General features: G+C 40.6%; 1 protein-coding gene across 5 annotated transcripts in view; it reads left to right on the top strand.

The window, feature by feature from the left end:
- The first annotated feature begins 4791 nt into the window (after positions 1-4791).
- The window catches only part of LOC121919167 (phosphatidylinositol 3,4,5-trisphosphate 3-phosphatase TPTE2-like), a 35740-nt gene continuing 12930 nt past the window's right edge, over positions 4792-27601 (top strand). The window contains exons 1-11 of one of the 5 annotated variants that reach the window (XM_042445476.1): positions 4792-4987; positions 8801-8928; positions 9281-9368; positions 10479-10559; positions 13693-13740; positions 14402-14563; positions 16370-16489; positions 18888-18987; positions 22629-22692; positions 25584-25648; positions 26176-26236. In XM_042445476.1, coding sequence (XP_042301410.1) covers positions 9319-9368; positions 10479-10559; positions 13693-13740; positions 14402-14563; positions 16370-16489; positions 18888-18987; positions 22629-22692; positions 25584-25648; positions 26176-26236 — 751 coding nt within the window. In that variant the 5' untranslated portion in view covers positions 4792-4987; positions 8801-8928; positions 9281-9318. Of the gene's footprint in view, positions 4988-5880; positions 6146-8800; positions 8929-9280; positions 9369-10478; positions 10560-13692; positions 13741-14401; positions 14564-16369; positions 16490-18887; positions 18988-22628; positions 22693-25583; positions 25649-26175; positions 26237-27601 lie in introns of those variants that run through there. The other 4 variants (XM_042445474.1, XM_042445475.1, XM_042445473.1 and 1 more) reach the window with 4 other exon arrangements.

The following is a 27601-nucleotide window of genomic DNA, read 5'->3' as shown; positions in this document are numbered from 1 at the left end:
TGCAACAACATGTAGAAAGCCACACAATTTTCACACACACACACCCATGATATAAACCATACCACATATCCGATAAATCCATTTGTCTTCAGTGAAAATAATTTCACCCTAATTACTATAAATGCACAGCCGTGCAGCTGTTAATAAGTGCATAATTAATACTTCACTTCTGATTCCACTATCCCTTTTATATAGCAAAATAATATTATTAATGAATCCAAAGGCAAAACATAACCTGTCATATTTTTCATTTCTTCCAGTTCAGAAAGCCAACACTCTGTTATCAATATACATGAACCAAATGTATATCAAATATCAGCCTTTGCAGCCCCAAATCTCCAGTGATTATCAATAACACTTGGGTGAATCATATTCAATCTGCTTGGAGTTAGATACTTCTATACTGTAATTTGTGAAAACTTTAAGCTCTGACACAATGCAATCAAATGTATGTACAGTATTTCCAAATCCAAATCCATTTCTCATCTTTCTGAAAGACTGTTGCCTACTTAGCCTGATCAATATTAAAGAACTTCTTCCAATGTCTCTAATAATTTTTTTAAATAATTTTATTAGTTTTAAAACATATATAAAATTCCAAACATTTCTCTTGTATTACATATATAAACAAAAACAAACAATACATATAAGCTTATGAGCAAATAAACAAATTTATAATTTAATTTATAAAAGTTACTTGGTACTCCTATTTATTTCTAAGATGTAACTTCTCAAATACCATATTCCTCCAAGAACTATGTTTTCCACTGAGTAACCATATATTGTACCAGCAAATAGTAAAATACTGAATAGGTTTGTTGTTGTTATTGTTGTGTGCCTTTAAGACATTTCCAGTTTATGGTAACCCTAAGACGTATCTATCAAGGGGTTTTCTTGGCAAGATTTATTCAGCAGGGGTTTGCCATTGCCTTCCTCTGAAGCTGAGAGAGTGTGACTTGCCCAATGTCACCCAGTGGGTTTCCATGGGAATTCAAACCCTAGTCTCCAGAGTCATCGCCCAATTCCCAAACTATTATAACATAGTACTTAAAGAAATAGGCCTGGAACCCTGTTTGGGGGAAAAGTGGAAGGAGTGAACCGGGTTACAAGAGGAAAAACAGCAGGTGAAGGAAGAGTAAAGCATGACACACCTGTCCCTTGCCTGCTACTTCTCCAGATTCTACCACTGGATTATGGCCTCTTCAGTAGATTTCCAGATGCTTGTTATGGTTGAATTTACAGTTTAGTGTAAATTCAGTGATCAGGTTAACTAGAATGACTGGCACATGTTATTTCATAATAATAACAACTAGCATGTGTGTGTCTGTACTTACTGCTTGAAGTACATTCTTTCTCGCCCAGCCATATATTGTTAAATTGGAAAGTATTTATTTTCCAATGGAAAATAAGGCCTGGCAACACAATAACAACATTTCCTTGGATGGGCTTTTAATACTTAATGTTAAAATTCATTCACTATATTTATAAAGCTTTTACAAAATAAAGTAAAGGGATTTAAAGGAATATACATATATAAACTTACCACATGTGTTTTCACCTAATGCATCCAAACAGCAGAGACCCTTAATGTACATTATAAGACTTTTCCTTCCTGTCTTAGTAGAGAGATGGCGGCTCCAAAAAAAGATTAAAATTGTAAACACAAGATACATTTGCACCGAAAATCCAAAAAGCTTAAAAGCCCAAGGAAGGAATACTTTGGGCTCCCTCTAGTGACTCTAAAATAGAAGAAACTCTCTTTGGAGACAAGTAGAACTTTTTAGGAAGAAATATTGGTGCGGTACGGACTGCACAAAAGCACCATGCTGGCACCGATTTCAGGGTTAGGGACCGTGCGGCAACCTCATGGTCCCTAACCCTAATACATGCCAGCGGTACAATAATGGTGGTGTCCTGTGTACATGGGTACTGCCATTATGACATAACGGATGCATAGTGTCCGCATGTCACACCACGCCAGTTACGTCATGAGTGCGCAGTTGGCACACTCACGACATAACTATGTCGGCACAAAAAGAACCCAGTTTTTCTGGGTTCTTTTTACTCTGGAGGGATGGCGCACGGTTTGGGGGCTGCGCCATCTCTCTGGAGTAAAAACAGGCGCCTTCAGACCGCTGTTTCATGGCAGTCTGTACTAAGCCATTATTAGTTTTTTGTGGGGTTTTTGGGCTATGTGACCATATTCTGGAGGAGTTTATTCCTGACATTTCTCCAGCATCTATGGCTGTCATCTTCAGATAATATTATTTTTTACATGATGAAATATTTTGAAGGCTCACAACCATCACATTTCTTCCTCCTAAAAATAAGCCATGAGAAATATGGAGATAGAGAAAAAGAGAAAGACTCCACAAGAAAAATGTCAGATTTAGGCTAATTCTGTATACATTTACATAGGATTAGTTCCCTATAAGTTTCTGGGGCTTATGTTTAGTGCTTGACTATGCATGTATAATACTGCCCTTAATTAAAAATACCTCCAAATCAGGATGGGGAATATTTGGCTCTCCAAATGTTACCTAACTAAGGCAGAGAAAGTTGAAGTTGTGCATTTACCTGTCTGCCCAAAATATTTATCAGCAGGATATTTCCCATAACAAGATCGCCTGCCTCTGTAAATGGACAATATTAAATCTGGCTTGCAGCATGATAAATCTTTGGTCCACCATCTTATAGCCACTGGTTAGTTATTATGGCAGGCAATGGAATACACTGCCTCGGTCGGAGTGCAGTGGGGTCTACTCCTTTGGAGGTCTTTAAACAGAGGCTGTTGGGGGTACTTTGATTGTGAGTTCCTGCATGGCAGGGGGTTGGACTGGATGGCCCTTGTGGTCCCTTTGACCTTTATGATTCTAATTTCCTGAGCTACCATTCTACTAAATTATTTCAAAGACAAGCAACTGGATTAACAGCTGGATGGGTTTTCCCCCCCTTTGACTAGGCCTGGAGCTGCTTCTGTCTGTGGGACCTTGGTCTATTAAACAGAGCAAGGTCCCACACAGACAGAAGCAGCTCCAGATCTAGTATTCAGATAGAGTCTATTTGAATGCTAGGTGAAGTCTGACAAAGGGATGACTTTTATGCTTATTAGTAAGTGCCTCTCAGAAGCTAGTGTTGTAGTCCTTTTACTAGCCCAGTGAAGAGGTTTGTTCTTTTAAGATCCTAAGAAGGTAGGAAGCTGCCTTATACTGTACTGAATCAGGCCATTGTTACGTCCAGCTGGTGGCAGCTGTAGAAACCCTCCAAGGTTTCACACAGATGTCTTTTCCAAATTCCAATTATTGCAAACTGTAAGGAGGACCACCTGAGCACAAAGCAGGTATTCTGCCAGTGAGCCATTGTCCCTTTCTGCAATGGCAGATAGAGTCTCTCATCTAAGGGAGATGATGAGCCTGCTTTGAGGATTAGCCCAGATTTTAAAGAAGCTATCCAAGGTGATAAACCCCATCAAACAACTAAGTAGTGCCATGGAATAGCTCCTGTGAAGTTCAGACTTTAACCCTGATCAAATTGATCAGTCCACTGATATTAGACCCACCTAGTTTCATCCAATTTCCCAGGTTTTATGTATTGATTAAAATATTCTTCATACTGTCCTACTATCACAGTTGATTCCAAGGTGATTTAAATATCAAACGCTCTTTGAATTAATATACAGTTGGTGTCCCTATTAATGGATTCAACCATCCACAGCTTAATGGTATTAATACAAAAAAGTATCCAAAAAGCAAATGTTGATTTTTGTCATTTTATATAAGGGATATCATTTTACACCAATGTATATATACAATTGGCCCTCTGTATCCACGGATTCTTTATCAACTATCCGTGGCTTGAAAATATCTGTGAACTGTTGATCCTTGGAGAATTGCCAGGAAAGAAAGCCACAGAAGCTCACTGGGCAAGTCACACTCTCTCGGCCTCAGAGGATGGCAATGGCAAACCCACTCTGAAGAAACTTGCCATAAGTCAAAAATGACTCAGAGGCACACAACAAAAACAAGGAGCATGAATTTACATTTAAATCAGTGACTTTAACTTTTATTTGGTAAGGTCCTACATTTTTCTGGAATGCCTTCCATTTTGAGCATGGTTAAGGAGTGTGAATTTATGGCCCCATACAGATAGGCCAGAATAAAGCAGCTTTGGGTCACTTTGGAGGTATGCTGTTTAAATGATGCATGGATCTTAAGAGGCCAGAAGCTACGGCAAAGCCATGCTCCAGTCCTAAGGACTGGAGCATGGCTTAGGCATAGCTTCCGGACTCTTGGACGTATGCATCATTTAAACAGCATACCTCCAAAGTGATCCGAAGCTGCTTTATTTTGGCCTGTCTGTACAGGCCCAATATTTCTAGGAGTGACTTTCGTGCTTATTGGGTAACGTTCTCAATTTCTCTTAAATGCCATACATTTTTGAGCTTGACTGAGAAGCATGGCTTGTTGACACTCTAGGGGAGTGTATTTGTATTTGAGCTCTTTGTTTTGAACCATACTCAGAAGCATGGGTTTACATTTCTGTGTGAGTGTTTGTAGCTGTTTATTGTGTTGCACAGAGTGGGCCAGACAATAATAAGACTAAGAATAGTTAATAATAACAGGGCCAGGCCTTCCTTCCATTTTCCCTGGAAGGCCCTAAGTCTTTGCATTCCCTCTGGTGGTGGTTGTGACATGGGCCCACTCTGCCCTGGTCGCCTTGGCAACACTGCTTCCTGGGCCTAGGCCTGCCCCACTCTGCTGCTCCTCCTCCTCTTCAGGGGTGAACCTGGCGCAGGTGGGCTCGCCCCAAGGCCAGCATGACGCTGCTCAGGAGGAGGAGGCGGCCCTCGAAGCCGCCAGGGAAGCCACCTCTGGCTCTGAGGAGGCGCCCAGGGCGGGAAGGGGAGCCTCCACCCTCCGCTGGAGAGTAGCAGCAGCAGCAGCAGCAGCAGCAGCCCTGGCTTCCTCCTCCTCCTCCTCCTCGGGAGGTGAGTCTCTCTCTCTAGGAGGGGATCCCAAAGTGTCCTCCATTTGGATGGAGCACTACTCAGAAGCAGGGCTTCAGAATATATATGCACTCCTATGATATTTATCTATCTGTCTCCTCCATTTGGAGCACCACTCAGAAGCAGGGTTGATATATATATATATATATATACACACACACACACACACACACACACACACACACCTGCTTCTGAGTTGTGCTCCAAATGCAGGATATATATATATACACACACACACACATGAGTGCTTTGAGGTCTTATTTTTGGTCATGTCCTCCATCCTCTCTTCAATGTCCTCCACTTTGAGCCTGACTCAGAAGCATGAGTTTATACTTCTAGGAGTGTTTTAGCTCTTTATTTGGGAAGGTCCTCCTTTTTAAGCCTGACTTAGAAGCATGGGTTTACATTTATATGAGTGGATTGTAACTCTTATTGACTCATGTTCTCCATTTCTCTTGAATCTTCTCTATGTTTAGCCAGCATGGGTTTACATTACTCTGAGTGCTTTTGGGTCACGTCCTCCATTTCTCACCAGTGTCCTCCATTTGGAGCCTGACTCAGAAGCATGGATTAATATTTCTGGGAGTGTTTTTAGCTCTTATTTTGGTCATGTCCTCAATTTGTCTTGAATGTCCTACATTCTGAGCACGACTCAGAAGTTTGGATTTACACTTCCATTGAGTGTTTTAACCTTTTTTATTGGCCTATACCCTCTATTCTTTTTGAAGGTCCTCCATTTTGAGCCTGGCTCAGAAGCATGGCTTTACATTTATATGTATGGATTTCAGCTGTTATTGGGTAACTTGAACCTGATTCAGAAGCATGGATTTACATTACTATGAGTGTTTTAAAGCTCTGATTTCTGTCTCTTGGAGGTCCAGCTGGAGAGTTGAATGGAGGAGGAGAGGACACCAGCTCTGCACTTGAAAAGGAGTGCTTCCTTCCTTGCTCTCTTTATAGCACTTTTGCTAGGCTAGGATAAGTCAGAGGGGTTTTTCCTCAACTGGAACAACAACAACCACAGCCCCTTTTCCACCTATTTTCCTCCCCTTTCCTCCTCCTCCTCTTCTGTTGCCCACCTCCTGCTTCTGTGGGTCCCCTTTTGGAAGGCGTTTGGTTGGAGTTAAACTTGCTGCCAAGGTAAATAACTTCTTGCATTGTTAAATTCATCCCTCCTTGGTCAATATGAGTGAGGTCTCTCTGCAAAATCTCCCACTCCACCAACCCCCATAAGCTCACGTTGATAGAAAGTTCTTTGGTTCTGTTACTTCTTGGGTAATAAGTTCCCCACGTGAATCTTAGGAGAGCCAGTGTGGCGTAGTGGTTTAAAATGGTTGGACCTTGACTCTGAGAACATGGTATGGATCTTGTGGTTTGAGCGTTGGACTATGACTCTGGAGACCAGAGTTCGGTTTCTCGCTCAGCCATGGATGCCCGCTGGGTGACCTTGGGCTAGTCACATACTCTCAGCCTCAGGGTGGCAATGGCAAACCCCCTCTGAAGAAATCTTGCCAAGAAAACCCCCCATGATAATAGATTCACCATAAATTGGAAGCGGCTTGAATGCATACAACAGCAGCAAACATGAATCTTTAGTTTATTGTGGGTATTTCGGGCTATGTAGGCGTGCTCTGGAGAAGTTTATTCCTGAAGTTTTGCCAGCATCTGTGGCTGGCATCTTCAGAAAAAGATGCCAGCCCCAGATGCTGGCAAAACTTCAGGAATAAACTCCTCCAGAACATGGCCACATAGCCCAAAACACCCCAAAAAAACCTAACGATTTTGGTTGTTAAAGCCTTTGAAGTCACATTGAACATGAATCTTGCCATTACTTACAAAATCTTAGCAGACCCCAAGATTAGCCGAAGGGGTACTTACCCCTCCAAGAGTAAAGGATGGCTTCCTCCATGATCTGGCAAAATTAAGATTCTTGTGTAGTACCAATCAGAAGTATACTACATGATCAAGTACTCACGTATTAAGATTCAAAGGCATAGCCATATTAGTGCAGAACATCAGTGTACAAAGGGATCTTGTAGCATTTTTGAAACTGTGGGAAAGAAGCTGGTAGCAGGGCTTACTTCCAATTAGTCCCAAAGTTGCTTTGTTGTTGTGTGCCTTCAAGTTGTTTCTGACTTAGGACGACCCTAAGGCAACCCTGTCATGAGGTTTTCCTGGCAAGATTTCTTCAGGGGGGGGTTGCTATGGTCATCCTCTTGAGGTTGAGAGAGTGTGACTTGTCCAAGGCCACCCAGTGGGTTTACATGGGTGAGCTTGGATTCTACCTCTGATCACCAGAGTCATCGTTCAGTGATCAAATCACAAGGAGCCCTGGTGGCGCAGTGGTTAAATGCCTGTACTGCAGCCACTCACTCAAAACCATAAGGTTATGTGCAAGTTCAATACCAGCAAAAGGGCTCAAGCTCAACTCAGGCTTGCATCCTTCCAAGGAGGTAGCTAAAATGAGTACCCAGATGGTTGGGGGCAATTAGCTTACAGTTGTAAATTGCTTAGGGAGTGCTTAAGTGCACTGATCGGTGGTATAGAAATGTACTTGCTATTGCTATTGCTAAGATCCCTTTTCAGGAGCATTAAGAGAGCAATTGACATTGAGCCTTAACAGGAATATTTAAGGTGCAGTGCAGACCCCCCAAATGCGGTGTGCTCCCACTGATACTAGGGTTAGGGAGCGTGCACCAATCGCATGCTCCCTAACCCTAGTACGAGTGCAGGGCATCATCGTTACGTGGCGCCGTCCAAACGGCGTGCGTAACAGTGACCTCATGCATGCACTATGTCACGTCTCTGCACTGCCCCAGGCCACTTACGGTGGCCTGGTGGACGTGTGGGAAGGAGCTCCAAAACGGAGCTCCTTTTGGGCCTGTGTATTGTTGGCGCGGCAATCAAACAGCTGCATCAGTGATGCAGAGGAGAAAGGGGCTGCAGTGGCCGCCCCTTTCTCCTCGTTAGCGCTGGGGTGTCCTGGGGCATGAAGTTCCAAAGACACCCCTTTTCCACGCCAAAGAGAAGTGGCATTTTGCTGCTTCTCTTTGGCCTGGAAAAACGGTGGATTGGGGCCGCAGGGCTGCTGGTGAGGCTGCCCTGGCCCCAATCCACTGCGAAATGGGGTGGGTGCCAAAGACTACCTGCAGTCTTATCTTATGCACACTTACTTGGGAGTAAGCTACACTGGTTATATGGAGGACACTTCTAAGTACATTGTGCTTGTAACAGATGTTTCTGTGGTAATAGATGGAACAAATAATTTGCTCTCCCCCTTGCAAGCACCTGTAAGTAGGCAAAATGAGTAACAGCTGCCTGCAGTGTTGATTCCTTTTCACCTTAAAACAGTTTCAGGGTTCATTTCTTCCCTTCTAGCGTATGCTGGAGGAGACATGGTTGGAATGTCTGAAATGTTAGCTTTCAGTGTACAGCAGATATACAGTTGGCCCCCCACATTTGCAGATTTGATTATTTGTGGTTTTGATCAATATGTTGTCTCTGTTGTATGTGGCAATGTTATGTTGAAGTGTGTCTCTTTCTTTTTTGTGAAAGGAAAAGCAACAATAAAAATTAAATTAAAAAAATATATGTTCTCTCTAGGAATCTCTAGGTCCTCCAGCGCAGTTCTGCTGCAAGATGTCCATAGAGTTGTACTGGACACTTCTCTAGGCATTTGTAGGTCCTCCAGCATGATGTTCTGATCAACTTCTGGCAGTTGCACTGGAGGACCTGGTGATTTGGAGAGAGGTATTCTCTTAGGTTAAAAGAATAGTGTTTTTTTTTTATTTGCAGTTTTTCCAGATTCATGGGGATCCTTAATTTCTAACTCCAGTGAATGTGGAGGGACCACTGTATTTATAAGAAGCAGGACTGGTTTTACTTTAAACAGAGTGAGATGGCAGCCTTAGGCAGCAGATGAGGTAGGAGTGGCAAAAGCAATGGCAGCCATGTGATCTTTCCTGGCCTCTTAAATTTACCTGTCATCTCAAGCGTAACAGAGAATGTTACTCCATCGCCAGCATTAAAAGCTTAACAGTGTTTTTATTAACAGTGTTAAAAGTTTAACCAATGCTAAAGGGAGTTGTGTTGTGTTGACTTCAAAAACTGGAATAGGAAAGGGAAACTATCTTGCCCTTTGCTGCAGGTAGCAAAAGTGTTTTGGAGCAGAGAAGACTGAACATTTAAGGTATCTTAATCTGATAAAAGATTCTGACTTGTGTATGAAATAAATTTGTGAGTGCCATCTATGTTTGTGCTTTCCCCCCCCTGTAGAGAAACCACCTTGTGGCTGTGTAAGCAATCAAATCAAAATGAAAACAGTCACATATGAACAGAGTTTGGAGTTGAAAGAATCTCTGGGGTGAGTCATTTAAAGGGTGAGGTATAAGTGGGAGCATAGTTTTATTCAGGGCATGCAGAAAGTCCCAGCATCAGTCCTCATGCATTCAAGTTCAAGACTGTAACCTTTTTGCTTGAGCTGCATGTGAATGTGTGTTAAGCATATGAAGAAAAGTTGATGTCAGTTCCACTGAATCAGGATCAGGTGACCTTTGGTACTACAGATGTCTTGGACTACAATTCCTAAAAGCCCTTAACATAATGACAACTGGGAGTTGAGGCCCAAAGCATCTGGAAAGGTAAAGATACCTGACCCTTGGTCAGTGTGCTTTAAGAGGTCTGTGTAATCCATACTCCGTAGCATCATCCCACTACAGCTCTGTTATAGATGACTACAATATATGTCATTACATCCATTTGTCTTAAAAGTAACGTTTAAAGTCATGCAAGTAGAGTAGAGCAACCAGCATTTGCAGATTTCAGATGATCCAAATGCTGATTTACAGAACCTGCCCTTTTGAGTTTGACACTGAAACCCAGAACTATTCTTTGTTTGCATCTACACTGTAGAAATAATGCCGTTTGATACCACTTTAACTGCTATGGCTCAATGCCATGAAATTCTGGGATTTGTAGTTTTGTGATATGTTTAGCCTTCTCTGCCAGAACCTTGGTGTCATAAAAAACTACAAATCCAAGGATTCCATAGGATGAAGCCTTCCCAGTTAAAGCTGTGTCACTGTATTATCTGTTAGTTTGGCAGCAGTCCTTGACAATTCCAGTGAAAAAGGAATTAAATGAAAAAAGGAAAAGGAAGCACATGCTAGTAACTGTCTTCTACAGACATCTGCTTTTCAGCAGGGCTAGGCAGTGTGGGGCCCTCCAGATGTTTCTGGGCTTCAGATCCCATCATTCCTTACCACTGGCTATCTGAGATGGAAAATGCAGACCAGCAATGCCTGGAAAGTCAGAGGCTGGGTACTCCTGTTTTAAGGGTTGGTATGAGCTGACTAGAGAAATTGCTGAACCCATAGGTGTAGCCAGGTGGCACCATTGCTTCTCTTTCTAACTGCATCAATTTCTTGTTGAAGAAGGAATATTTGATATAACTGCTTGATTAATTCTGTGGCAGAAGTCATCAAACCACAGAGCCTGCTATTACAATTGATGATGGTACTGAAGAAGAAGAAGATGAACCACAGTCATTAGCATAGTAAGTTGAATTAGCTTAGTAAGTTCTAGAATCTTCTAAATAAATCAAAATGAAGTTATCTTCATTGTCTTTCTTCTCTCAGTCTCTCTTTCAATTAAATCTGCTAATATGCAGGGAGTACTGTTCTCTATTCTATATTCATTTTGCCAACACCAAACTGCAGACTCTGCAAAATTTCAAAGTATAGTAAGCCCTCCTTATCCATGGATTTTTTATGCACAAATTCAAGCATCCACAGCTTGAAAATATTCCAAAAAGTACCATATAAATTCCAAATAGCAAATCTTGTTTTTGCCATTTTATATAAGGGAAACCATTTTACTATGCTATTGTATTTAATGAGACTTGAGCATCCACGGATTTTGCTATCCACGGGGGGCCCAGGAACCAAACCCCAGTGGATACCAAGGGCCCGCTATACTGTATATATACTCATCAATAAGTCTAGAAACCCTGAGTTGATTTATCCACGGGTCAATGTAGGTAGTGTACCTTAACTCTTATTAAAAAGGGAACCATCCTCTGGTGAAAGGCAAGAGTGTAATCTGTCCTGAATGCGCTGACTCCCCCTCTACTGTCTCATCCACCCAACGTTCAGTTTGAGCACAAACAGTTAGGCCGGCTGGAATTTTGTAAGTTCTTTAGTATAATTTTCCTTTGCAGCATCCTTCAGATCCTTTGTTACATGACCTTAAATTGTACCCTCTACTCAGCCACAGGAATGATCAAAATCTATAATTTTGGCCCCCAAATCTGCCCTCAACTTATTCATGAGGCCAACTTATAGTTGAGTATGGGCCCGAACAGACAGGCCAAAATAAAACTGCTTCGGGTCACTTTGGAAGTGTGCTGTTTAAATGATGCATGTGTCCTAAGAGACCAGAAGCCACGCCAAAGCCACACTCCACTCCTAAGGATTGGAGTGTAGCTTTGGTACAGCTTCTGGCCTCTTAAGATGTGTATATCCTTTAGACAGCAGAGAGAGAGAGAGAGAGAGAGAGAGAGAGAGAGAGACCGTTGTTTGGTATAGAGGAAATAATCTTTCCTGTTGAATAAGTAGAGCTACTGTACAGCATAGTGTAGTGGTTTGAGTTTTGAATTATAACTCTAGGCCAGGGTTTAAATCCCTATTCAGCCATGGAAACCCACTGGGTTACCATGGACAAGTCACACAATCTGAGCCTCAGAGGAAGACAAACGTCTTATGAACAAATCTTGCCAGGAAAACCCCATGATAGTGTCACCATACGTTGGAAGGCACACAACAACAAGATACAGCTATCCTATCCTTCTTAATTGATGAATGTGTACACTCAGTTAAAAGGACATTAGCCTATTGGAAAGGGAAGTAGTCACGTCTCTGTAACATATAGACATGATGCCATAAGATTATTTCAGTAACCCATGAGCTACTCTCTTTCATGAAATGGAATATAAAAGGCAGAACTAGATCTGAGATATCTATATCAAAAAATCATCTATTAAGATCCATGAATCTAGATAATTTGCTAAATACTTAAATAACATACATAGTCAAACTGAGTATTTACTGAATTAAAACAGAAGGTTTATGAAAATAGAGGTAAAATGTACAAAGGATACCATCTGTTAAAAATAATGAGAGATCTTAAGAAATAAAATTTTGGACAATTAGGCAACAAAGAACAAGAAGGAAGGAGTGTTGTAAAATATCATGTAAAATATCTTGCAAAGTATTTTCAATGATACAAAGAGAAGGAATATTACAGATTTTTATTGTTATAAAGACAGTGAGAATATTTTGTTTCACCATTGTAGTTTCTTTGTAATTTCATTGTAAGTTCTTGTTTAATAACAAATATGTTTAAAAGGACAATAATTTTTTTTGGTATGATGCTAGGGTTGAATAAAAAAGTGTCTGTCATATTTAGATTTGCAGTCCCTTAAGACAAGCAGCTGGTGAATATAGAATTACTTGTAGGAAGATTTCACCAATGTCTTTGTCTGACTAGCCTGGGGTGGGCAATTGTGGGAAGCTAGTGGGTTGCATTAGCCTCCCAGGAGATCTTGAAGGGCCACACTGCCACTATACCCCTCACCAAAACCTATTTTTAATACTATATTTTAATACTATTTTAATACAGTCTGCTCTGGAGGTGTGGAGGCATTTTTTAACCTTGGGGGCCTCTGTGGGGTCCACAAACAGCCCTGAGGGGGTCTGCATGTTTATTGTGGGCTGCATCTTGCCTACCTTTTGCTCATTTTGTTGCTCAAGCCACCTTAAGCACTATTTTTAGTAGAAAAGTGGGATACAAATATAATAATTAGAGGGTTTCTGGATGTAGAATAATTCCTAAAACTTGGTACTCTGTAAAAGCAGACTGCAGTACTTCATTGGTGTTGCTTTTCCTCCAAGTCATCTGCGACTTACGGTAACTCAACACAAGGGTTTCTTGCCAAGATTTATTAAGATGATGCTTGCCATTGTCATCTTCTGAGGCTGAAAGTGTGTGACTTTCCCAAGTTCACCCAGTGGGTTTCTATGGCCGAGTGGGATTTTTTACCCTGCTATCCTGGATTCCTATTCAGACACTCAAACCACTACTAGACCACCTTGGTTCTACTTTTTTACCTAGCACTAAATGTGCCCATCCCAGGAGGTTCTGGGAGAAGCAAACTGCTGTATCCTCTCATAACTTGTGTCTTCAATAACATAATTTTGCCATCTTGACCATACGCTGATGTTGCTTGGCCGTATCTGTTCCTGTTTTCATCTGTGAAATGTTGGAGAGTACGGTGTCCATGACATCAGAGTCCCTTTGCATTGGGTTGGAGAAAATGCTGGCTTTGCTAATAGTTAATAATTCATGCCACGCAATGGTGGGAAATGGTGGTACTCAAGTACCTGTCATCCCTCATTATTGACTTCACATGCTGGTGCTGACAGGAGTTATAGGACAAAAAAAAATGTAAAGCCCTTGATGTGTAAGAGACATACCAACACTTAAGAGCTTGATCAGAGGGGTCAAACTGCATTGATTTGGTATGATTTGATTTGTTTGTTTACTACAGTCTACTTCTTTTAAGCCTTAGCCAAAGTCCTAATAATTATTATTTCCTTCTCACTTTCTTCCCTACCTCCTCACTCCACCAGCAGGATTAAGAAAAAGATTTCTCCCTTTGTGATGTCTTTTGGATTCAGGTAAAGTTATATTACCAAATTATGAAATTAATAAAGCATGGAACAGTAATTATACAGTTCATTCATCTGTGCAGTGTTTCAGTTACAGAGTTGTGAATCACGAAAGCAAACTTGATTTATTGATTCTTCATCCAAGTACCTCTTAAGATGCCTTAGGTAGAATTTGTAGTTGCCCAGACGTGTATAGCATGGTATAATCACTGCTGATTTGTGCAGACAGAAGCTGTATTGTACTTGACTCCATCAACATGACTCCCATCAACTTGGTCTTTTAGATATGATATAGATATGATAAGATATGTTTTCAATAAACACCTTGAGCTTTGAGACCCTGACATACCATGTGTATCTGTCCATGACTGAGACAGCCCAGCTCCATGTGTAGCCTGTAATTATGTGTTTGATAAAGCCTATTTTTTTGTCCTTTCTTTGGAAGCCCTAATGCAGTCATTTTACATCCCACATGTTGGACTGCAACTCTTGACATCACAGACAATTTAGCAGGCTGGCTGGGGGTGAAAGGAGTTGTAGTCCAATATTTTGGAAAGATATATTACTTGCTACATAAATAATTAAAACAAGAATTAAGACACACACACATTTTTTGGCACATTATCATTTTTAAACTTATTTTTCTCTTCCCCCCCCCCAACTTTTGCAGGCTTTTTGGTCTAGTACTTATTTTTGTGGACCTTGTACTTGTGGTGTTGTCCCTGTTGATTGGTGATAGATACCTCTCTCTTGAGCGAATGATTGGAAACATCTCTCTGGCTATAGCACTCTTCTTCCTCCTAGATGTCATCCTGCGAGTGTATGTTGAAGGGTAAGGGCATAAATTACTGTGAAAATTTTGTTCTAGTGGCTGCAAAAGTCTTCAAGGAATGAGATGAAAATTCAAACTTGGCACTGGGATGGTAGGGTGATGTAAAATTTCACTGTGAAAAATAATCTTGTGTCACTACCCTTAAAAGTTTTCAGAAATAGGAGGAAAAGGGGGGGGGAACAGTGTGACCTGCAACAAAGTGTTGTAGTATGGAGTGCTCCTTCTCAAGATTCTTGCAGTGTGCTGTTGTTTTTTTGAGAAATTCAGTTCCATGCTTCCTCACATCTGGCTTCTGCCTTTCCCACTCCAACAATTAATCAGCCTTCCATGCTAACTGAGAATTCTCATTCCTGAATGACTTGCTGCTGCTACTGCTAATGGTTATTTTGGAGGAGGTGTTGCCCGCTTCAGTTTATTCTAAGCTTTTTGGAGTTTCAGCCAATTTTGAGTGTACCCCAGGTCTGTTGATATCTTCTTCCTGTTTCTGAGCAGCCCAGTTTTGGCAACATAGCTATAATAATTCAGTACCTGACTTCATTATTATTATACACAAATTACAGGACTAAATACCTGAAGGCACCAGATCCCATCTGATCTTGGAACTCAACAGGTTCAATACTTGGATGGCAGACCACCAATGAATACCAGTTTGTGTACGCTATATTTCAAAGGAAGAAACAGCCAAAACTGCCTCTTGAGTATTCCTTGCCTTAGAAAACCCTATGAAATTCATGGGGTTGCCATAAGTTAGCAGGTGACTTGAAGCTACACCTCCCCACAAAAAGTTGTCTGTTCCATTTTCCCTTTCCCTTTACTCTGTCTTGCAGCCAACAGTCATTCCTTATTCCATGAACACTGACCGTTTTTGGTTTTCATTGGCCTTTTTTCTCTCTTAATTTTTTTTTGCCCTTCTGTGTGGACTATCCAATTCCAGCTAAACTAAAGTATTTCTCTATTGATGTATATGAAAAACTGTCACGTTGGTTCCTGGGAACATTCCAAAATAGATTCTCAGTGTGAGCTGATAAGATAGCATTCACAGCAAATATGATTTTCGATGTTCTTTTTATTTTTGCACCTTCCTCTTTCTTTCCCTCCTAACCATTCAATTCCATTCCACTTTCTGCCTGATGGCTGGTTTCCCCACTCCACCCCATCCAACTGCATTCTGTGCCTCTCAGTTACCATCAGGGTTTAGGGGTGAATACACCAGTTCATGCTTTTTCTCAAGAACATTTGTATCTGTGTAAATTTTTGGGTTACCCCAATCTGCTGTATTTCCCTCTTGTGCATGGGTGGTTCTTGTTTACATTTTTGTGAGCACAGAGAAACTTTGATTTGGAAACAGCATTATAATTGGGGCCATTTTACTTATTCATATTAGTTTCCCCATATGTGTTGGGCTGTAATTCCCATCTCCAAGGTTGCCATATCTTATGTAGTGTAGAACTAGCCTTGATAGGCAGTCTTCTTCAGTCTCTCTTGCTCTTCTTACTTGCCCTAAAGCTGTATTTCATTTAGTTCTATGTAAAGGTATGATAGAGGAATGGCTTCTAGCCAGGTCTTGCCTCTCTGCAGACCTTTTTCTTTAGCAGTGTATTCCAGGACTAATCCTAGTTTGAGGCATGATACTTGTATCATAACTCCTTGTAAAAGTGAGTTTAATTTTTTTTGGATCACATGGGTATATATATTGGTGTTTTCTGATCCTAGGTGGCCTCACAAGAGCCTTCCAACAAAAGCACTTGCTGTGAAACTATTGATGCTTAGTACCTCTTGCTTAGCTGTATCTGTTTTGTATTTCAGTTTTAGAAAATACTTCGAATCCACCCTAAACATTCTAGATGGCATCATTATTTTGGGCACACTGTCAGTCAATATTGTATATTCCTCCTCTGACTTGAGTGGATTGAGCCAAATTCCAAGGTAAAGAGAATACAGTAAAAAAAACAACAACACTTCTGTCCCTGTTTCAATCTGTCAAAGGTTTCAAATTCTCTTCTTTAAATGGAGAGCAGTACAGTGGGAAACAAGCTCAGAAATTACCTCGTTTCAAAATTTCCTGATGCTGAAAGGCATTGTCTTAATGCAGGATTGGGAAATGTCTGACCCATTGGCCTAGCATGCACTTCCTGGCCTCTTGGTCCAGGACTTTATATCCTTTTCAGACTGTGCCCCTCACTACTTCTGTTCCAGCTTATTCATAACATTTACTCTATCCTGCTTTGTTCCCTGACTACAAAGCTAAAGGAGTGAACCTTGGATACATTAGGGAAGGAGGCTGCCTAGATGACAATGATATTTTTCAAATCATACTGAACAAATATGAGAGTTGCATTTTTAATCCTGCCCACTTTTCTGGCTCTGTTCCCACACACTGCTGCAGTGTGAACTGTGACAGACTTTGGGGCTCAACAGACTGCCCCTTTGGAGTGGCCTGCAGCCACCCCTTTCCTCGCTGGATTGGTGCAGCGGCAACTACATGGCCTTTTCGAGGCTCCTTTTCACGCTGTGGCAGCTGTTCTCTGCTTCTTCAGCAGTGTAAACTTAAGAAGCAGAGCCCTCCCTCCAGTCCATCTCCCACGGCCCAGGCCTCAGGGGGAGAGAAGAACTGCTGGGCTTGATCCCCTTCCCCACCACCATTTCTTTCTCCTTTTGTGTCATGTCTTTTTAGATTGAAAGCCTCACGGCAGGGAACTGTCTTATTAAAAATAATACAGCACGCCTGCGTTTTACGCAGGTACACCATACGCAGCTTTCAACATATGCTGAAAGCTGTGCCAGAAGAGCCCATTGTGCCCCCCTGAAGAACTAATGGGGTGTGCACCCATGGCATGTGCACACTGCTGCGCCACTGCACATCACAGGCACAAGTACCATTACTTCCTATGGGGCTTCAGCATATGCTGATTTCCCTTTATGCAGAGCGATCCAGAACGGATCCCCGCGTAAGGGAAGGGCGCACTGTAATTGTAAGCCACTCTGATAGCCTTTAGGACTGAAGGACGGGGTATAAATACCATAATAAATAATAACAAATTAACGCTGCACCGAAGACATAGCGTGATGCTGCCTGCTGTCTGGTCAGGTGGGCGGCGTGGGGGCAGAGTTGGGATGGCCAGCATGCAGTCGCCATACCCCCACTTTGCCCCCATGCCAGCTCTTTATGCCGGTCTGTAGAGGGCCCTTGATAGAAGGAATGTGATGGTCAGCAGGAAGATGGTTTCCCACTCTTGTAATCATGTAATGCCCTGTTGTCTTAGGGTAGCTATTGGAAGAAATAGGCCTGTAGGCTTTCTAACATCATGCCTCTACCTCTTACTTGTTTTAAAATATTGCTACAACTATGTCATTAAGAGAGCTTTTCAAAAATACGGTAGTAAAAATCTCTTCTCCTTGTTCCATATTATAGCTATTCTCATACCAGGATCTGCTTTTGTCTCGGATAGAGATGTTTTAGTAAATACCTCTGCCTTCACCAACTTTGTAGTGAGACAATGCTTATTGGGTGGGCAGAGACCAAAAATAGGGCGGAGCAAAAGCGTTGAGACGTTGGTTACTATAAAACAGATTTAATTGAAGGAAAATTTTATCATGGGGGGTGGCAAAATTAGCATTGGGGAGTGATTAGCTCATCTGTCTCTCCTCTACCATTACTACACCCTGGGCCTTCAGGCTGATATTCAGTTTGTGCTTCTAAAAATGATTCTTCAAAGTACAGTTGGTCCTCTGTTTTTGCAGGGGATCCATTCCAGAGCACAACCCCCTCCTCCCCGTGAAAATGGAGACTTGCACATATTCAGGCCCCATAGGCTTGAATGGGGTGCGCCTCCATGAGTGATCGCAGGGTGAGTGCTGCGAGGGCGAGCCCCATTGAGGATAATAAAGGTTGCCCCTCTGTGAATAATCAAAAATGTGGTTCTCAAGTCCACAAGATAGGAGGGGCGACTGTAGATGTAAAGTAATAAATTTTCAGCTTTCCTGAAATGGTGGAACAATAAAAGGCAAATACCTACTACCACCACCACACTGATAATATTAATAGATATGTGTATTCTTCCTCCCTGTAGTAAGATCTGACTAGGTGCATGACACACAGGTTCTTTCTGTTCCAAAACCTGTGTTGTTTGCTGGGGCTGCACACGGGCATGCTTAGTTCGCACAGATTCCTGTCTTATGAAATGCCATTGGATATTATACTATACTGTACTCTATGGAATGGAAATACTTGTGTAGTCTCAGGTCTGTGTGTGGGATAGATGTTAAATATAAATTGTAGTCTCACGATTGTGCCTAATATGATCTTTTTGTGTGTCTTGACCAGAACAGTTATTATATTTCGAATCCTGAGAATTATAATTCTGATAAGAGTATTTCGACTGGCTTCTGAGAAGGAACGACTTGAAAAAGTGACACGGAGAATGGTGAGTAGGAGTGAGAATGGTGCAGTACTATGGTGCAGTACTATGACAGTGGAATTTGGTCCCTCAGGAAGCCTATTTGGTGATTTTTCTGCTTGCCTTTCAGAGAGAAGCTAAAGCATGGATTTCTGGTAACTGATTCTAGGATGTTGTTTGGGTTGCTTAACTATTTTTAACAAAAAAAAAAAAATAGAATGAATATTTTAATACATATTAATATGTCTTGTGTTGTTATTACACTTGGGGGACACTGACAGGAAAGGATGAGGGTAATACTGAAATAACATATAACAATCAAGGCTAGCAGCAGATATTTATATACAGCAAGCACTGAATTATACGTGGTGCTTAAAGCACCATCTCTTACACTATCTAAGTTTTTCACGTCAGGGAGTTCTCTTGGCATCCAGTTTCTAAAGCAGTAGCCACGTTTGTCTGCTGTAGTGTTCAAATTTTCTCTTGTGTTTTCATCAGGTATCCTAACAGCCAGACTCTGCTTTTGAAGCTATTACAGCTGATTAACTAGTACTTGTAATTCTGCCTCATTTGCAGAATTTTACAAATGTTGTCCAGACATCTAATTTTCCACTTATAACTTCATTTTCTGCTCTCCTCCCTTTCTTGTTGTGTGCCTTCAAGTCATTTCTGACTTACAATGACCCTAAAGCAAAGCTATCATCCAAAGTCAGCCAATGGATTTCTATTACCCAAGTGGAGAATTGAACCTCTGTAGTCCTGCGTCCAAACTACTACACCATCCTGGCACTTCCCCAAAAATATATTAAGGAAGAAAAGAAAGATTCATTGCCCAATGCGTTCTTTTATTGGTAAATCTACGAAACATCCTTGCTTGCTCAGTTACATTTCAAGGCTCAGTGTGGCATAACCACCCAAATCTCTTCTATTTTTTTACAAGCATCATATGTGTGTTTCTGAGGCATGTGACTGTCAAGCTTTTATGCAAATCATCTCTTGCATTTCAAATGCGTTTTTCACTTGTTTAGCTCCATATTTGTGTTCAAAACAGTTCAGGTACATAGCTTGAGCATGTGCTTAGATCCAGTGCTGCTCCTAGAAGGCCAGGTGGCTGCGCTGACCAGGAATGCCTTTGCCTAGCTTTGTTTTGTGCTCCAACTTCACCCTTTTCTGGGCGGGACAGATTTGGACACAGTGGTCTTTGTCTTAATTACCTCCCAATTAGATTGCTGCATTGTGGTTTACATGGGGTTGCCCTTGAAAAATGCAAGGAAGGTATAGCTAGAGTAAAATGTGTCAGCCTTACTGTTGTTGGCTGTATATTTTAGAGGTGAAGAGAGTTTTGAAAAGCACATTAAAAGCAGAAAACAGTAAAGAGACAAGCTCCACGTACTCTAAGATGGTCAACTGTTTATTCCTTTCAAAATAGCCCAACACTCAACAGCCCTGTGTTTTGGAGTGTGTTCTCAACTCCATTGATCTGTGCTGAAGGCCCCTGATGAAGGCTTTTTTCCATACAGACCAAAATGTGTTGTGCTGTTTTAAAAGCAATAAACAGTTGACCATCTTAGAGCATGTGGAGTTTGTTTTCCTTATTGTGTTCGGTATAATTTAGACCATATAAATCTGGTCTTACAAGCACTGTACTGGCTTTAGATTTGCTTATGAGCCCAAACCAAGGTACTGGTTTTAACCTAAATGGTTAAGGGCCAGGGTATCTTCAGGACCATCTCCTACTATATGAGCTTGCCCAGAATTTGTGCTCCTCAGTGTTGGGTCTTATGCCCCCCAATTCGGCTAGGTTGGTGGTATATATGACATGGTATCTCTGTAGAACGAATTCACCCAGACTGTGGAACTCCCTCCCAAGGGAAGTCTGCCTGGCTCTGTCCCTTTTGAGTTTCTTGCAGGCAGCTAAGATGGGGGTGCTTTGCATGGCCTTCTTTCCCTTGAAATTATTCTGGCTCCTCTGTCTGCTTTCACATAATTTTTAAGGGGTGTTTTTAGTCAGTCTGTAGTCTGTTTTCAAGGTTGAATCTGCACTACTAAATTAGTGCAGTTTGACATCACTTTAACTGTCATGGCTCCTTGCTATGGAAGTTTGGAATTTTTAGTTTGTTGTGGCACCAGACTCTGATAGAGAAGGCTAAATATTATTATTATTATTATTAACCTTTATTTATGAAGCGCTGTAAATTTACACAGCGCTGTACATACAATCTTTTAGTTAGACGAATTCCCTGCCCTCGGGCTTAACAATCTAAAAAGACAAGACACAGAAGGAGAAGGGGGTAGTGGAGGGAAAGGGTAAGAGGTCCAGCAGTTCCTCTCTACCTCCAAGGCCTGGACCAAGGCAGATGGACTGGAGGGAGGGCTAGGCTTCATAATGGATGGTTAATCATTTTCCAGGGAAAATATATACTCTCAAGTAGGATATCTCACAAAACTACAGATCCCACAATTCCTTAGCACTGAGCCATAACAGTTAAAAAGGGTGTCAAACTGCATTCTTCCTGCATTGCAGATGCAGTCCAAGTATGTTTTTTAAATTATTAACGTATTTTAAAAAAAATATCCATTGTATATTGCCTTTAGGGCCTTGGTGGGCTGAGACATGATACATAAATGCTTTAAATCAGAGGTGGGGAAATACAGCTGCTGTTTTATATAAATAAAAATATACCACTATTTTGAAAATGCTTCACTATTTAAAAACAGTTAACCTTATGGCTGAACATGTAATTGTTTGTTCTGCTGAAGACTCAGCAAAGCCATATCCTCTGGATGTGGGCTTTGTTGCTGTACATATCTACCTGTGCGTTTTTGTCCCATTCTTCTGTATTATTTTGCTAAAAAAAAATTAAATGAAAAACAGTTACTGTATATATTAGGGTAAACTGTGTGACATCTCTGTAAAATTATACAGAGCTTGGTGTTTCCTTGGTAAAGCTCATGCTCTTGTCATGAGATTCCAAATTCAGACCCCAATATTTTCAGGTAGGGTTGGAAGAACTTCTGTCTGAAATTCATGGGAACTAAGTCCATCTCATGCATAAGTTGAGAACAGGCTTTGGGGCCAAAACTATGGATTTTGAAATGACCTGTCAATAAGTTAAGGGTAAAACATAGGAGCATGTAACAAAGGAACTTAAGGATGAAGCAAAGGAAAACAATATCGAAGAACTTAAAAAATTCCAGCAGGCATAACTGTTTGTGCTCACACTAAAGGCTGGATGAGAGAACAGAGGTGTGTCAGTGCTTCCAGGACAGATTGCACTCTTGCCTTTCACCAGGGGATGGTTCCTTTTTTCTTTTTTCTTTAAATAGAGTTAAAGTACAGTCTTTACACTGACCCATTGATAAGTCAACTCAGGTTTTTTCGGTCAATTTTTTGACTAAAACTTCTAGACTTATTCCTAAATATAAACAGTAATCCCAGTCAGCATTGGCAGAACTAGGGTAGATAGACTAAAGGCCTGATTTAGTCCAAGTTGGTTTCCTAAGGGAGATAAATTTAGACTTGGGAATGCCTTCAAGGCAGGGTTGTTTCATCTATTGAAGTGAACATAGATGTGATGTGATCTCCCGATACTGAACTACCTATGACTTACTTGGATGGTTTCCTAATGTTTTCATTTTAATTTTCTTGTGTGTGTTTTGGCTGACAGGTCTCAGAAAACAAAAGGCGTTATATAAAAGATGGCTTTGATTTGGACCTCACTTACGTCACTGGTTTGTATCCCTTCATAAGGGTTGGAGGTTGATTGGTTTGTGTAAAACGTACTGTAATTGGTCACGAGAGCTTGCAGAATTCAGGCATCCAAGAACTATGAAAGGTGTGTAAGAGTAGTAGACAGTCCCCTTTACTCTGTTTTCCTCCTGGCCTTAAAAGTTAAGGGCAACTGCTACATGCAGAGATGTGACACTTCATATATTTTTCCTAGATACTGAGTGAATGAATGCAAAAGCAAATCTTGCCAAGTGTCTTCAGCAGTTAAAATCTAACTAAGTTCAACAAAATGAGTAAAGTGCTTAGAGGCATGCTATGAAAACTTCACATGGCCAAGATCCACCACACTGACATAGCTGTTCTTGGCAAATTTGGCCTTCTGAATTTCAAAGTTTAGTCACGCCTTTCCTGTCTTGCATCTCACTGGAAAGACATTAGTTCTTGATTGTTAAGCTAAGTGAATAAGCTCAAGGCACTAATATCAACATTAGGGACTGATTAAATGGAACACATAGGTGTCATGGATCAGTGATACAGTATTCTTGACAAAAGTCTGAGTGTTGGTGTTACAAAATGGGAAACAAAAATATCTATTGCTGTGACACGATTTAGGTATATTAAATTGTGCAGCTTTGTGGCCTTGGATTCAAATTGCATCTTTTTCTGCTTCTCCAGAGGAAACTGGTGACTAGACCTTGGACAAGGTCTGAGTAGCTATAGAATACTTTCTTTCTTTGTTTTTTAACTTTTATTTTAATTTTTTTTACTATAAACATAAACAATCTTAGTCCTTACAATAAAAAAATTCAACAGAAGTCTACACTGTTGCAGTAGTTTTTCCTTGTAATGTTTCCATCTTTCACTCCTCAATTTTATATTCTTATGGCCTTGAGCTTCCCTGCTGTGCTGCATCAGCCTCTAGAATGCTTGACTTTGCTTTTGAGCTCCCGGATATCCAAAAATACTGGTACATTAGTCCCCTGTGTACAAAAAGGCAGGGCCATACATGTTATCAAGTAATGTGGGAGAGAAGATATCCTGCTACTGATTCTGGATCAATGTACTTAGTCTCTCTGGGAAGATCCTGAAACAATAAAGGAGGAAGATGGATGGATGGATTAATCTGAAATATTAGAAGTGGCTGTCTAAACTGCATATTAAGTACAGAACAGAAAATCCTGATGCTTCCCAATAGTTTTTTTAAATCTGGTTGTCTCTTCCTGTTTAAAAGGGAAGGAGATGTACACACAGAACCTGTGGATATCCCTGACATTTCTGTTTCAATATCTTTAGTCTGTTTTTTTCTTAAACTGTTTCTACATTACTCATGTGTTACGCTGTTAATTTTGGTGGGATTAATAACTACCACACATGTTTGTGCAGGAAGATGAATGGGTAAAGAGATGGCTTGCAGCAGAGACATGTCTGACAGCTTTCTGCCTCTTTTGTGGCTTATAAAATCGAAGTTCTGTTCCTTAGTAATGCTTAACATAAAATTGGTGACTTCATTTTCACCTTATGTACTTCCCAACTGAGTTCAATCACTCATTAATCTAGTGTCTAGATTCTAGCCTCTTAGAAAATTACTACTACCAAGCAGCTTTTAGTTGAGTTGCGGGCATAAGATGAAGCACAATATCAGCTAAGAGGTCATACTTATATCTGAGAGTGTGAGTACAAAAGCCAAAGCTCAGAATTGTATAGGATCAAATGAGCTGGGGTGTTAAACTGGAAAAAGAGCAGGAAGGGGGATTGCTTTTAAGTCTAAAAGTCCACTCCACAATGCCTACTGTTTTTACCAAACCAGAATCAGAATTTCTAGGCCCTCAAACATGTTTACACTTGCCAAACAATGCTACTTTGGTATATAGTTGCATTTGGATTTTCTGTAAGATGGGTGGGGAAGATAAAGCCAGATGTTGTTGGACTGTGACCCAGCAGCCCTAGTCAGTTACAATCCAACTACATCTGGGAGGGTTGCTTGATTCCACACCTGCTTTAAGGAACTTGGGGCAGCTATCCTATTAGAGTCACGTTAGGTTACTTAGGCTCAAACAGCTAAATTGCCCAAGTAAGACTACAGTAGTTGTGTGCAGCCATGAAGCTTCCTTAACTAGAACCTAGCTTTTCCTGACCAAAGCTGTGCACTTCACTTGCTACCTCACACTGCTTACTGGCACTGCTGTAATCCACAACAGAGTCCCAAAAGCAGGTGAAATTATCTAGATACAGATCTTGTCAGTTAGATTTTCTTCTTGACAGGTGTGCTGAATGCTTTCTCCCGTACAGTTTCCCCTGTATCCTCTAGGGGATATTTGCTCCAACAAACAAGGTCTAGTCTGGGCAACAGTTTCTCAGAGGACTTTTTCATCTGCTGCCCCCAGACTCTGGAATGACTTGCTGAAAGAGATACAGCAGCTGAAAATGCTGACTGCATTTAAAACAGCAGCATGACTTTTTAAATCTGTATATGAACTCTTATGAGAGTATTTTAATGATTATGCAGTATTGTATTTTAAATGTAGGTTTATGTTTTTTAAATTGTGTTTTGTATTTTAACATTCTGTACCCAACCTTGAAGAGAGGTGGGGATGAAGTAAAATTTATTATTAATATAAATATTAGTTGTAGCTCTGGACACACAAGAACTCTACTCCAGTTGTACTTCGAGTGGATCAATTATTACAGGTCTTTAAGTGTGCACTGAAAAACATATTTACTCCTAGCTTTCTCATAACTTTAAGGATTCTACTTGGAGTTTCTTGATTAGTTGTCTGAGCTCTGCTTACACTGAAAAATGTTGTATCTATTTGAAATCTTATCAGCAGCAAAACAAGAAATGTACTGTTCTCAGTTATGTCACTCTTGTTACAACTTTCTGTATTTCTCTCAGCCCGTGTTATAGCAATGTCATTTCCATCTTCTGGACAGCAGGCTTTCTATAGGAATCCTATCAAGGTAATTTAAAATCAGAAAGATGATGCCTGCAGCCTGTGGCATTTTTGAAGTGTTTATCAGTCTGTTGTCACTTTCCTCCCCCTCCCTATAACTATTGCTGGTTTTGTTTTAAATAATGTTAGTATAGTGCTGGGGTGAACAGTAGAATTACTGCTACAGGATAGGAACCTTATTTGCTAAGGTTATATTGCAGATTAAAGAACAGAAAGGAAGCTATTTAACATTTGCTTGAGCCTGTGACTTGCCTCAAGCCCTTAACTATGAGTCTTCATTGTATAGATGTTGCATCCGTTTAACATATGATCAGCTGGTTTTGACTTGCAAACAATGAAAAATTATATGTTCAGTTAGTCAGTTTAATGAATTCAGATGCTTATAAATTAATGTTTCAGTGGTATTAAGTTAAGGAGAATTCTAAGATTAAAATACCGAATAAAATACTTCCTTTACGTTTTAAATCAGTAGTACTAATGGTTCTAGCCTTTAGTATTGCAAGCCTTTTGAGTAGCTCACTTTGTTTTTTATAGGAAGTTGCAAAGTTTTTGGATACAAAGCACGAAGGCCACTACAAAGTATACAACTTATGCAGTAAGTATTTTTCATTGTACTGTTCAGACATCTGCCTTCAGTAATTGTTGTTGTTATTATTATTATTATTATTATTATTACTATTATTAATTATTTATATGCCGCCTTTCTCCCAGAGTGAGACCCAAGGTGGCTCACAAAAGGACATTACAGATATTCTTTGTGAATTAGATAGGATCTTTTTAAAATATCTGAGCATATCCAATTGCATTTGTTTAAGCTATCAAAAATATGGGTGCACAAGTAACTTAAGTCCACTCAAATTTCCTGTGTGCTCTTGCATTTTTTGATAGCTGAAATGGTGTGCTCATTTGACCACCTCCAACCTGTTTAAAATTAGGTTTACTTAATTGCTTCATTTGTTCCAACTGAATTTTTCATGCCAAACGTCACTGTGGCACCAAAGGAGTATTTTGGAATCACACTTTTGCCACAGAGTTGAATAAAAAATCCTTTAGGGTTAAACTGAATGGGTTCATGATACTAGCTCTGACTTGGGAAGCTCTTTTGCAAATGACTTAATGCTGCAAATGACTTTTTTTTTTTCAAGGCAGGCTAACTCCAGCCTTGAGAAGGCACTGTGCTGTGTTAATCCTTAAATTGCCTTCGTCTCTGGGCTGACTTGTCAGTGATAGAAGCAACAAAGTTTGGGAATTGTCGTTTAATTTCTGACAGAGCTGCCGATCATCTGATGTTATTTTGAGACACTGGGGGAAATGTAAAAGGAGGCTTGTAGACCCAACTACTTTGTGTGAAAGCAAGTGTCAGCACTGATGGAACTCTTAAGACCCTAGCAGCTGCCCTAGGGTACCACATGCTGCTGTGGGGCTTGTCTCCTAGTGGTACCAAAACCCAATATGAGGAAGGAGACACCTGTCCTTCAGTGCTGCTTCTTTAGCCACATTTTGCACTTTCTCCATTGGTATGAAACACAGCTCCAGTGGCATGGAACATAGTTTATCTCTAGTGCATTCTTAACCTAGCTTAGTGCCATTCTGATGTATTGGACTTCACCACCTGACAGGTCAGCCCACATGGGGATGATGGGAGTACTGTCTGACATATCTGGTAGCCATCAGCTTGGGGGAAGCTGTCTTACAGATCCATTTCTTCCTTTCACATGCCCAACCCCACATGAGTTGTTGCTTGCTTATTTTATCTAATGCTATCTTGTATTATTATTATCTATTGCTTTATATGTGCTTTGTTATTATCCTGTAGAATGTACGCCATTGGCAGGTTTAATTTTTATCAATTTTTTAATTGTATGTACAGTGCTGTGTAAATCTACAGCGCTATATAAATAAAGTTTATAATAATAATAATAATAATAATAATAATAATAATAATAATAATAATAATAAT

This window comes from Sceloporus undulatus, chromosome 1, assembly GCF_019175285.1.
Source record: "Sceloporus undulatus isolate JIND9_A2432 ecotype Alabama chromosome 1, SceUnd_v1.1, whole genome shotgun sequence".
Classification (NCBI taxonomy): domain Eukaryota; kingdom Metazoa; phylum Chordata; class Lepidosauria; order Squamata; family Phrynosomatidae; genus Sceloporus; species Sceloporus undulatus.
Note: the sequence above shows the minus strand (reverse complement) of the source record. Positions and strands in the feature narration are given on the sequence as shown.